General features: G+C 45.0%; 2 protein-coding genes across 2 annotated transcripts in view; both read left to right on the top strand.

The window, feature by feature from the left end:
* The window catches only part of LOC119461957 (inositol 1,4,5-trisphosphate receptor type 1-like), a gene marked incomplete at its 5' end in the record, with an annotated part of 266,368 nt that overhangs the window by 123,772 nt on the left and 129,202 nt on the right, over positions 1-13,394 (top strand). The gene's annotated exons all lie outside the window — the stretch shown is intronic.
* The window catches only part of LOC119461956 (midasin), a 51,966-nt gene continuing 38,681 nt past the window's right edge, over positions 110-13,394 (top strand). Inside the window, exons 1-3 of the mRNA XM_037723318.2 lie at positions 110-342; positions 5,299-5,738; positions 10,210-10,317. Of these exons, the coding sequence (XP_037579246.1) occupies positions 214-342; positions 5,299-5,738; positions 10,210-10,317 (677 nt within the window). The 5' untranslated portion in view covers positions 110-213. The remainder of the gene's footprint in view (positions 343-5,298; positions 5,739-10,209; positions 10,318-13,394) is intronic.

Raw genomic sequence — 13,394 nt, 5'->3', positions numbered from 1 at the left:
GGCGCTACTTTCAAATGGTGAAATAATACTGGTGAAGCCATGTCGAGCCAAGTCAAATACGCTTTGTTTGTCTATTGCTTGTCGCGTTCAAAACCATGCGCAAAACGCGTGTTCGAACGGCGCACACTGAAGAACACGTGTGAGGTGAAACTTGTAAAGCAAAATGCGCACATTGTGAATGAACATCGTGTTTTCCGTGACTGAGCAAGTGGTATGGCCGACAGATTTAAAGACACGAGCGGCTGCGTCCTTTCAAATTATGACTTGACGTGTGCAGTCTCTATTCTATGTGAACGCATCGGCAAACCGTGCCGGGGGCTCAACCAATGGCTTTGTAAAGAGGTGAGTGCTCTTGCTGCCTTGGATTCCGTGAAAGGAAGACTCCGTGAAAGGAAAGAAAAAGCAAAACAATGTGACTATGAAATGTTACCCGTACCGTGGTATCGTATCGTTTCCCCTTTTTACGCGTTGTAAATTCGTGGCAGAACAGAACAGCTTTGAAATTCCGCTCAAGTAATATATATATATATATATATATATATATATATATATATATATATATATATATATATAGTTGACAACTCATTTCGTGATGACTGTCAACGTTAATGCTATTAGTATTCAAGCAATGTAGCGACACCTTTATTTACAATCTGTATGGTCATACTGAGATTTCCATTGCAATCATTTCTGAGATTGCAATCATTTCTGGTCATACTGAGATTTCCATTGCATTGCAATCATATATATATATATATATATATATATATATATATATATATATATATAATTGACAACTCATTTCGTGATGACTGTCAACGTTAATGCTATTAGTATTCAAGCAATGTAGCGACACCTTTATTTACAATCTGTATGGTCATACTGAGATTTCCATTGCTTCAGCTACATGCGAAATACGCTGTCTGCGGTATCGGCCGCCCACTTTGCTAACACACTCGCTCCTGGGACTCGCTCGCCAGGGTTGCCTATGACCATGACGACAGCACGATGACTGCATGACGACGATGACGTGATGACGACAGTATGATGAGAACCGGATGACGAAACTGGAATGGCGACGACGGCATCACGATGGTGGTATGACAAGAAATGCTTGACGACGGCATTTACGACGGAACGATGAAAGCGGTTTGGCGACAATGGCATTATGACAGCAACATGATCATGATTGAATGACAACAGCATGATTACAGTGAAATGACGAAGGAATGATGTCGATGGAAAGAGGAAGGCAGTATGGCAACAATCGGATGACGTTTCTGAAGTGATGAAAATGGTGCGACAACAGCGTGGAGACAACTGTATGGTGATGATGGCGTGGCAACGACAGCGTTACAAGAATTGCATGACGACTATGAAATTACCACTACGGGATCATGACCATGGTATGGCAATGAAATGCATGATGATGTTGACAATGGCATGAGAATGCCGACATGGTCATGATTGAATGAGACCGTGATTACGGCGGTGTATTGAGGACGGGATGGCCCAAGTTACTATAAAACTTGGGTCAAGTATTGGCATGAGAGGCTAGACTGAACTAGGCGAAGAATGAACCGAAGTCTTTGTGACAGTGCTGAAATAATTCGGCCAATCAAATTGGCGTTTGCTTTGCAGTTGAATGTAAGTGCACCTGTGGCTTATATGCTGGCATGCACTTGTGTTCACCATCAGTTTTCCTCGCACTTCTGGAATGAACGTGTTGATGGCCAGCTACAGCCGAGTGGGGATATCATGCCGGAAGCTGCTGAGGATCTGGAAACTACTCACCTTGTGAAACTCTAGACGTTCTTAGGGATCTTGTATGAGTTACGAGTTGGAGCTAAGTATTAGTACGTGCAGGGAATCCACATTGCTAAGCTTGAGCAGCTGTTGTTGCCATTTGTTGCTCATAATGCCATGTTTCTCCTGTGAAAGGTTGGTGCAATACATGAACTGGACCGTCTTATCCCAGTCGGAAGCTGGAAATGCTGTGCAAACTTGCACACCCAGTCGAAAAGTCAAAATTGTTAGATTTATGGCAATGATATGATAAAAAAAGACCTGGTAGAACCCATCTCACAATGAATATTAACATTAATGTGATTAGCATTGAAGCAGTGCATCGACTCACTGTATTGCCACTGCCGAAACACTTCAGGTATGAGGTGTGTATGCAGCTGGGCTTCTCTCTGGACATGCTACGCCGTCTAGCGCCGCCACAGCGAAGTCCTTGCATGGTGCATGTATGAATGCTGTGAATATATATTCAGACAAGATAGTCTGAGTATATATGACGGAAAAATTTTGATGATTTTTCTTTTGTAATTGAAGAATGGCACATACTCATTGGCCCAAGTTCGCATAAAACACATTCATTCAAAAGCGGCACATACCCTGTAACCCAAGTTGGTGTGAAACAGATTTATTGAAGAGAATGGCTCATACCCAGTTGCACATGCATAGTGACCCAAATTGACATCAAAAAGATTCATTGAAGTGTGGCACATACCTAGTTTCACATACTCGGTGACCCAAGTTGGGATGAAAGAGGTTCATTCATGAGCCGCACATAAGCAGTGGCACATAGGCAGTAGCACAAGTTGGCATAAATGGGTTAACTTATGACAGGCACATGCCTAATGTCACATACCCAGTGACCCAAGTTGGCCCGATAATTGGTTTCGAACCAGGTTCCCTCAGCACATCAGCCCAATACTCTAACCATTAAACCATGTGGATTACCATGGACCCAAGTCGGCGGGAAAATGGCTTGAGACGTAGAAAATTGTGGCAGGACCCATCTTACTTACCTTGAATGTTGCTGTTAATGTGATTAGCAATGCAGCGGTACACTGTACTGCCATCGCATAGACGCATGATGTATGAGCTTGTAGGCAGCCACGCTCCTCTCTCATGCTTTCCTCTGGACACGCTGTGTCATTCTGCAGTGCTGCTGCGAAGTATGCGCGTTGCGCTTGTGTGAATATACTTTCAGACAAGTTTATCTGATTATAAGATGAGGGTTCGATTCCACACAGAGCTGGAAAAATGTTAAATTTTTTTTTCCATTGAAGATCAGCACATACTAAGTGGCGTAAAGGCATCCAAGTTGGTGTTAAAGAAGTTCATTGAGGAGCGGCACATATCCAGTGGTGCACACCCATGACCCAAGTTGGCATCAAAGAGGGTCATTGAAGAGTGGCGCATACCCATTAACCGGTAGTGACCAAAAGTTGACGTCAAGGAGGTTCACTGAAGAGGGGCACATACCTAGTGGCTCATGCCCAGTGCCCCGAGTTGGCGTCAGGTTCGTTGCCACTGATCAAGGGCACTATAACGTAAGATGATTCCAAACTGTTTTGATTCCAATTTCTGCAATCAGCCTCCATGATTGGTCAAAACATTTTCGGACCACTCCAGACTTGGCCTGTCTGTCACGCGACGTCACGAAAACTGCAATAGCTCCCCATCTGATATAACGTGCACACACTGATTATGCATGATTAAACCGCCCAAAAGAAAAATAATCATTCCTGATTCGACGCCTTTTCACCATTAGCCCTTTGGTATTGGTCCAATATTTTCTGGCGAGGCCCACTTCGCCTGTCTGTCACGCGATCTCGCAAAACCGCGAAAACTCACCACGTCAAAGTGTCGTATATTAGAAAAAAATGCATTAATATGCCGAACAAAACTGAAAATTTTTCTGAATAGCCACAGACTGCCCCGTTCCGAAAGGAATAGAAGATGGATGCCCGCCGATCGTTCAGGCCCTCGCTACTCGGACCTGCCAGTGAGCGTGTATTTATTTGTGCATGATAAACCTTTTTGCGTGCCAGTAAAACGTTATCGAGCCCTTTCGGCATGCTATACGACATCGCTCTGCCAACTCGATCTTCCTTGCTGAGGATCTGTTTTAGCGGCATTCTTATCCTTCCGTAGCGCGCCCCCGCGATTTTCGACCAGCCACCGCAAGCTAAGTAAGGCGAAGTGGACCAATCGGAGAAGCCGGCACCACCCTCTTCATACGGTTATCTATTTTCACTGTGCTGGCTTGGCCCCATCGAAACCCTTTCCACTAGAGCGTGCTCCTCACCTCTTGTCAGCCAATTAGATAAGAAAAACCGCTGAGTGTAGGCAATGTTATTGGTTTTGAAAGCAAACAAAGGTGACCTCCTATAAACGAGGAGTGTTTAATTGGGTTGTTCAGACAACGCTATGGGTCACCGCCTGATGCTTGCGTCGGTGGTTGCGTAAATTTGACGTCAGGAGTTTGGAATCAAAAGTTTGGAATCATTTTACGTTATAGTGCCCCAAGCACATACCCAGTTCCTCAAGTTGGCATCAAAGTGGTTCACTTAACAGTGGCACATACCCATTGAACCAAGTTGGCCGACGATTGGTGTTGCACCCTGTTCCATCAGCACTGCAGCCGGTTGCGCTACCCATTAAACCATGGACTGCCCACTCTCAGTGACCCAAGTTGGTGGGAAAATGATTAGAGACATAGATAGGGGCTCCTGGATAGTGCGTGAAGTACCTTAAAAATCAAAAACACTGATGTGAAGGTATATTAAACATTTGTGAGGCCCTGGAGAATATTAAGGGCACCTCAGGCTACTACACGCTACTTGAAAAATATTCTGACAGAACGCATCTCACAATGAATGTCGATGTTAATGTGATTAACATTGAAGCAATGTAATGACACCCAAATTGCCAACGCTGAAATGTATATACAGCTGGGCTCCTCTCTTGCGCTTCCTACTGCACATGCTGCATCATCTAGCAGCACCGCCGTGTAGTTCGCACATGGCGCGGGTTCGATGCTGCTGAGCACCGGATAAATTTTAAAGTATCTTTTTTGTCAATGAAGAGCGGCACATGCCCATTTAGCCAAGTTTGTGTCAAAGAGGCTTATTGAAGTACAGCAAATACCTATCGGCACATACCCAGTGCTCCAAGTTGACATCAAAGAGGTTCATTGAACAGCGACACATACCCAGTGTGAAATACCCAGTCATCCAAATTGGCCCGATGGTTTCGAACTGTTTCCTCACCACAGAAGCCCAATGCACAACCCATCAGACCAAGGACTACCCACTTCCAGTGAACCAAGTTGGTCGGGAAACAGACACACGGATAGATAGATAGACAGACACAGGCAGTCAGCCCCTGGAATGTGTGTCAAGTACCCTTAAGAAAGCTAGGCACTATAAAAATGCCGTTTCTCAATAAACTTGGTTCTTAAGGAGCATACTGTTGTGCTTACATACTTTTGTTTCACGACAGGACTGGAGCCCATCATCCCGGGCAGCACTCCTCGATCGTCTGGCATCACTGCTGCACCAGCGCAGCTGCACAGACTTGGTTGCTCAATTGTGTCTGCCTTTGTTAACTGAGCTTCTGGCACGTTCCATTCGACATTCACACAACAAAGAGCAGTTTTGTGTTGCCCTTGGGCGCCTCGTATCAAGGTACCCAACTGCTGCACTGTTCGTAGACTGGTACCTTGAACAAGAATGTGACCTGCCAACGCTCTTGCGGGAGAGCCAACTCGGGGGCGAGGGTGATGCCCCGCCTGCCAAGAGGCCTCGCACTGCTTCTGTGCCACTGAATGTGGTGCGTTGCTGCTGGCAGTTGCTATGCCAGCAGCCTGGCTACCTTGCTCGACGCTGGGACTGGACACCCGTGCTGCCCTTCCTCAAGCATTCATCAGCTTCTGTTCGCTGGTAGGTGCACTGATTGCTTAAGTCTGCCTCACAAATTTCTGTGGCAGATTCTCTGAACACTCTTTTGCGGGGCCCTATAAGGCCAGCTGTGATGAAATTTGACTTTCATGATGCAGGGCTGATAGTCATCTAATTTTCTCATGAATAACCTTCAGTTAGCACCTAAGCAGATGATGTTTGCACCCAGTGGTTGGTGTATAGTATGACACAAATCTCAGACCATGGCCTTCAAAGTTCTCAACCTCTGAGGCCATGCCGTCTAATCTCTTGTAGGAGGTAATGCTAGGTCGTGTATTATTTCAGGTGAGTGATAATGGTTGCATTTTTTCCATCTTCAGTATCAAAAACATCTATTTTTGCCAGGTTTTTGTGATTGCATCCATCCGTATTTTAAGCGTAACATTTTGCATGGATGCTGTTTTATATCTGCACTATCTTAAACTAGGTTTCTTAAGTGGTCCAAAACTTCATTACAGTTGGTCTTTTAGACACAGACACAAAGTGAATATTGTATTAAAACAGGCATATTGTATCAAGAAAGATGATGAGAGTTGCATCAGCACTTTATCTATAGTCTTGTGGAAAAAATTGTAACTTTATCTAAGCCATAGGCCAGATATGTGTGTACAAAAGATGTGAACCTGTTTGAACAGTGAACTAGCGGTGCACTGTTTATATGCTGTGGATGCCCTATGCAGCTATTGTTTTTATACGTGTTGTATCATTGCATAGTAGAGCTCTCACGTGACGTCACGGATGCAACTTGTCACTGTGCTAGTATCCAAGCATGGCAGCCATGACGATGTCAGTGCACCATAAGTATTAAACAGACACTAGGTTCGTTCAGTTTGCCTGCACTGCCTGAACCAGTTCACGAGGTGCTGCACCCTGCCATTTGTTTCAGCGGTGCAGCCATAGTACCCTGTGAATCACGCTGTTCATTTCAAGAGGTGTAGGAAAAGTACAGAGCTGGTTCACAAGTTTTCGCACTCTAATTACACAGGTTGTACTGGCAGATGTGAAGCAGCAGACGATGCAGCACACAGGCGTAAGCGTCGTTGAAGCACTGTTTGTTATTAAAAAGGGTGCCAGCTCGAGCTAGTTGATTCATAGCTAAAAAACAGCGTGAAATAAAACTAGGACTGAGTGCTGCTCCTATGTCATTTTTCTTGTCTTAGTTTTATTTTGTGCTGTTTTTTAACTGTTTCTGTGCATCTTCTGTGTCCATGCAACACTGGGTGTTGCATGGACATTATGTTGCAATGTGTACACTACCATGTTGTGTCTGTCTGCAGTAGCTCGCAATTCAGCTGTTCGTGCTGATCAAACCAATGCTATTTTGGATTAAACGATGTGTCTCTGTCAATATGTCAGTGCTGGTGGTTTTCTGTTTCTTATTGCCCTGTAAAGCCGACGGAAAAAAAATAAACTACAGAAAAAAATGTCTCTTCCTGTTCACCAGTGAGGACACGAGTTCAGTTCAAGATATATTCAACGGCACACATTGTTCTTAGAAATATGCCGTCGAATCATCTGTAGTTTAGGATTGGTTGCTCTCTGCTGTTTTCAAGAGCAAACACCTCAGAAGCGAACCATACCTGCAATTTAGGACCCATCACTGTGTTGTACTCTGCCTCTCAAAGTTACGTGGATGGTGCACATTAGGTAGAATAACATAAGACCTGCTGCACCACTGAACTCAAGCTGCTCAATTTCTGAACTTCTGGTTCACAGTGGTCTAGGTGAAACAAATAGACCTACTGTTTAGCTCTTTGATGGTGACTGTTTTCACCTGATTAACATTGTTATTGATTTGTCACTACTAAAATAAATTTTTATAATTTTGCATAAGTTTTATTACTTAATTATGCTGCCTAATGTGTTTGCATGAAAAATTGAAGTAATGCCGTTATTGTTAAGATCATTTTCTTTCAGATGAAGTTTGATAACATAATTTTGCTGCAGAATATGAATTATGAGGTCTGGTCATAGCCACACATAACATTGAAAACATTAGGGTTATTAATCATGCAGCATAAGTAATTGCTAGCCATGTTTTTTTAAGACTTACAGCTTCTTAAAACTGTCTAGCTGTTCATTTTCTTTTCTCTCTTCACTGCATGCACACTGCTTTGTAACAGGGATGGGACTCCTGCGCCGATTGCGCCATTTTGATACAAATGCAAATTCCTGTGCCAAACACAGAAAATTGACCGAAATTGCGCCACGCTGCGCCAGAACGGCTTCGGTATATGTGCTCCGGTAGTGACCGCGAACAGTGAGCTGATTCGTTCTCCAAAAAAAAAGTGCAGCCGTTCACATCCTGCACACTGCGCGACGGTTTCTCCCGCACTGTTTTCATAATGTTTGTGCTTATAACATGACTTTTCAGCGCTTCTGGCAAATGGCCAGCGCACGCACGGCCACTCCAGGCTGTTGTTGCATCTGTCGTCGCTGCTATCGAAATGGCCAGGGCGGTTGTATTTAGAGTGTACTAGAATACGGTTGAGTGGGCCGAGCGGCGCGGTGCTCCCTAGCTGAGGTGCACAACAATGAAAAGTAGGCTGAGAGCGCTGCGAGCTAACTAGATATCAGGGAGGCGCACGCTGCAGCGGGTTCTACGCGTGGGGGGTCTCTGTCCCCAGGGCCGGTATATGTAAAACTGTTCCAGTCTGTTCTTATGCAACATGGACGAGGCCTGAGCCATTTTGAACTATCACAAAGAGCTGCTAATGGCGGATTTGAAATGAAATGTTGCAGTTTTGCCTGAAAGGCGAAGCATCGATTGTGATAAAAAATTAGTAGACAGCTATACGAAGTAAGGATAGCAGTTTTATCAGCCGTATAAACTGGTAAACATTTGCTTACTAACTAAATTAACAAGCATGGTGTCACGCGCGCACAAGCAAACATGAGCACATCTCGTTCTATTCATTCTATGACCACGGAAACTCACTATCAAATCACTGAAGTGAGGAAGTGCGGCAGCAGCAGTGAGTGAATTGACCTTCGTGCTGCCTCTCGCTTCAACACGAACTAAGCGGCAAAAACACAGTGTGCACGAATCTATCAACACTCGCACTCTGTCCCCATCGCAGATCACTTTCAAGATAGGGCTCGCGCGGCCGCATCATGCGTAGCAGCTCCCGTAGTAGAACCCCCCTCCTTCCCGTCCCTCCGGTGTCTTGCGCATGACGGAAGATGGCGTGCTTCCTCCCCACTTTCCTCCCATGCACGCGCCAGATTAAGCCATCATCATCGGTTCACCCTTTCACACTTTCACTCGCACATACAGCAAACGGCGCGTGGCGGCAATTTTATCGCCTATGGACTTTATACAGAAAATCACAGTGATGACGATGGGCAGAAATGTGCCTGGAGTGTCCGTGTTGTGGCTATCTCAATAAAAACAGGTTGGAATAGTTTTACGTTAAGCCAGCCCAGGGTTGATTGCGGTTCTCGGCGTCTTTGGTGACACATGGTGACCCATAAATTATGTTACCATGTCAATTGGGCCACACAGTTTGAGAACATTTTCCGCTGTCACGATGAGCGTCGGCGTGGAAATATATAGTTCAATCATAGTGAAATTGATGTTTTCAGTGTTACAGGAAAGCATGCGTCGTGCCGCCGCTCGACCCTCTCTTCTGTATTCTTGTACACTATAGCTGCAAAGCGCGCTTCTACTACGCGCTCTGTGTTGGTTTATTCTGTGTTTCATTGTCGTTTCGAAGTGTGCAGCGTAATTCAATTATTCCAACAAAATTCAGATTGGCCTGCTCTAAACTGCTTCAAAATGAAATTTTATTTGCTCCAAATTGCTCTAAAATCAAGTTTAGTCTGCTCCAAGCTGCTCCAAAAGACAATTTTGTCTGCTCCAAACTGCTCCAAAACTTAATTTTACTTGCTCAAAAAATTGCTCCAAAATGACTTTGGGCAGTCCCCTCTTGATGTAATGAGAAGACGGACCAAGTTATGCCACCGTTAGTTTTTTTTCTTCACAAGAATAACACGCGCTGAAGTTTTCTTAAACCGCCGCGGTAAATCAGTAGGTAAGGCGTGCTGCTGAGCTTGAGGTCACGCGTTTGATCTCGGTCACGGCAGTTATGTTCTGATGGGGATGGAACGCAGCAACACTGATGTGCCGGGCATTAGATGCATATTAAAAAACCCCAGTCAGTTAAAAAAAAAAGGCTGAGTTCCTCATCATGACGTGCCCCATAACACCTGTGGTTTTGTCATTTATAACCCCAGGATTAAACATTAATTTTGAAGTCTTGTTGTTTTACTACTAAGTGTTTTTTAGATTCCCGTCATCACAGTTAGTTGACAAAACAAGAGAAGCTGACTATTTCGGTTGTTTTACATTCTTAGCAATGTCTTTCATGGTGAAATTGCATGGCTTGCTCTTCTTTGACTTGTCAGGAACATCATTTTGTAAATAAAGCTATTATCATTATTTTTTTTTCAGGTATGCAGTGCAGTGCATGGCTCTACTATTATGCCTGGGTGAGTCAGAGCAGCAGGCACTACTTCAGCAGCTGTTGCCTGGTGATGAAGTGCTGCAGACAGACCTAAGGTAAGTCATTCTACATGACTGTGTAACAAAACCAGACATAACGTTAAAGTCCTGAAGATGGCCCACACTTCTTTTGCATGATCTTTTATTCCTGCAGAAAGATCCATCTCCGTACTTTTCATGTTGCAGAATCCGCCCAATTGAGTTTGGCCAAAAACTGGCCTTAAACGCAAACTGTAAAACTCACATATTTAAAAATAAAGAACTGAGAATTAAATATCTCTTAACAAGTTACCGTGAACCATTACTGACAAGTTGCTGTTTACAAAGGTAATTTATAAGAGTTGAATCTTCTATTCCCCAATGTTCCCTGCCTAACTTTCCACTTGAGTTTCTTATCACCATACACTATTATCCAATAGTTAAGTTAAGTTAAGCTATTATCCATTAGTTAAGTTAATAGTCAATCCAATCAGTTAAGTAGGCTTAGTTTGTTGTCCTGATATATTGACAGAAAATCAAGTTGGTAAAAGAAACTTCACGTTTCTGAGACTATTTCTGGACTTAGTAGGACATTCTTCTTAATTAAACTGTATTTAGTCACACACCAAATAGCAGACCAAGCCTTAAGCGAGTCAAGTTTCAGTGCACGTTAGGTGGAATATTCTTTGAATTTTTTTATGGCACTGCTGCATTTCATTCGTGTAACAGCTTACGCTAGTCAGTAAGGTCATGCAGCGGTTTTTGTGAATGGTCCATTGTAGGGTAGCAGTTAAACGGCAGTTGCCTACGACTTGGGCAACTCGTGGAGTGCAGTGAATGCATAAAAGAGCTTTGCTAGCAGCAAACAAGAATTTCTGTGGTATGTGTGTGTGGGGGGGGGGGGGGGGGGGGGCACGCTTCAGCTATTGGCTCACCACCTCTTGAATACTGAATTGAATAGGAGATTTTGAAAAATTGTACTTTTTTTTTTACTAGCGTTAGAATAGTTCTAAAAAAGTGAAATTATTTGCGGTGCACTTGCAAGCATTAATTTAAAGCTCTGACCATTTCTTTTATTTATATATATTTTTCACTGACTGCAGGCACAAGCTGGTTCTTGTGGTATGGGCATACATAAGTGCATACAAACATTACATGAAAAACAATTCTGAGCAGCTTGTCACTGTATTTTACGAGGGAAAAAAAATTGTGTTTCATTTGCCATTTGGGTTGCAATAATTGCAAAATGCTATCACGCTATAAAACAAGAATCTCGTGCAGTCACTGGGATGACAACCTACATGTGGCATAAGTGGTGCTTATGGGTAGCCTGAAACTTCTTGTATTTGATAACACTCATCGCTCTTTCAGTGTTCTTCGATAACGTCACGATGATGAAGTACCACTTCCTAGTAGTCTAGTGGTCAAGTGTGCATGTAAAAGAAAGTGCTTCAATGATTGGCTGAATAGCACGCCAATGCCCTGAAGCCTGCCACCTGAAGCAAGCTGAATGCAGCAGCAATGTTTGAGGGAATTGAAAAGAAAGCTTTGAGGGCAGAGTTTCTGCACATGTATCAGACGGCCGCAGCAGTCCAGATTAGTTTCATGCTGCTGTAGGTTCTGGCACTTGCTGTGCCACTAAGGCAGAAAAACAAAGGTTTTAGCAAGAATCATAATGGCTTTGCCACTATCTTATTGTAACGAATAAATTAAAGTGAAGATGGTGAAAGCCAAGTTATTAAACAGTTAAACAACTATGTTTTTGAATGTCCTGCTTCTTCTAGCATACCGAAGAGATACTGGTGAGCGAGTAGGCGGGCCATTATTGTAGAGGCAGCACACCTCTAGACATGTGTATTAAAACTGGAAGAGAAATGCTGAGCAGGCACTTGGTGTTTCTCTCTTTCAGTGCTTGTACGTCTGTCTAAATGTGTGTCTAAATGTGTGCGTCTGCCTAAATGTGTGCTGTCTAAATGTGGCCGCGAAAGAGAACAGCGCGCAGTCACGCGCTTTCTCTCCTTCTCTTTTGGTGCGGAGGCGCAGCGCCGGACAGCGCGGACTCCGCGACTGGGCGCAAAGAGTTTGAAGCGGTGGCGCTTTTGATGCTTTTGTACTTCTCCTCCTTTTCTGCGAGCCGTCAGATGGAGTGGCTGCTGCGCTTCGGGCCGCGTTCTTCGTGTTTGCGCCATTTTGCCTAGTGGCAGCGAGCTATGTCTCGCAAGCGGAAAGCACTCTCCTTTAAAGAGAAATTAGACATTCTTCGAAAGGTCGATGAGGATCCCAAGAGGAAGCGGACGGAGTTGGCTAAGGAGCTAGGCCTCGCAACGTCAACATTGAGCACAATTGTTGCACAGCGAGACTATAATGAAAAACGTGCTTTCGTTCAACGTCAACGCGAAGAAAGCGAATTCGAACGCGCTTATTTCGAACATACCGCGCACCGACAATGCTCTTAGCAGCGCGCCAAATCACGCGGCGGCGCCTCCGACCGGCATTGCTCCGACACCGCCATAGAGCAAAAGCTCAGGAGAGACCCCTCAATGCCGCGCGCGGAGGAACGGGGAAAAAAAAAGAGAACCCGCGGCGGAAATTTCATCCTCTCTCAAATTGCAAGGTCGTCGTTTCTGCATCGCGCCGGAACAAGCGTGTACGTGCCGACTAGAGTGTTCTAGACAACGGTATTCTAGCACACACTAGTGCCGACGTCTCAGCCATGCGGATCAAATGGCAGTGAACCCTTCTCCTCTATTTTCTAGTCACATGTTGACCTTGCACGCTGCGGCAGCAGCGCAGAGGGAAGCAGCGGCGGAGGCACAGTCGGGCCAACGAAACTGCCACGCCCGCAAACGCTCGCTTCCCGATAATGTCAGAAAACGAAACTTCAGGGGGCGGCTAAAATAAGCTGGCGCCAGCACGGCGGCGGGCGCGCACAGAGATGTGCGCACGGAGTCGAAGGTGAAAGAGGTACGAGGGAGTTGAGATGGAGGGCGAGGGGAGCCACCGAAGCGGCGGAGTTGACGCGGCCAAATCCGCTTCTCTGCCGCCCTCCTCCCTCACCTTCGACGGTCTCCGCGCGCACCCGTGTGCCGGCGAGGGCAGTTTCGTGGCCCGCGCTTGCTATGCGCTTGCACGCCGCGATATTTCACGACTCGCAC

Source organism: Dermacentor silvarum, chromosome 8, assembly GCF_013339745.2.
Source record: "Dermacentor silvarum isolate Dsil-2018 chromosome 8, BIME_Dsil_1.4, whole genome shotgun sequence".
Taxonomy (NCBI): domain Eukaryota; kingdom Metazoa; phylum Arthropoda; class Arachnida; order Ixodida; family Ixodidae; genus Dermacentor; species Dermacentor silvarum.
This window is presented reverse-complemented; position numbering and strand designations above follow the sequence as displayed.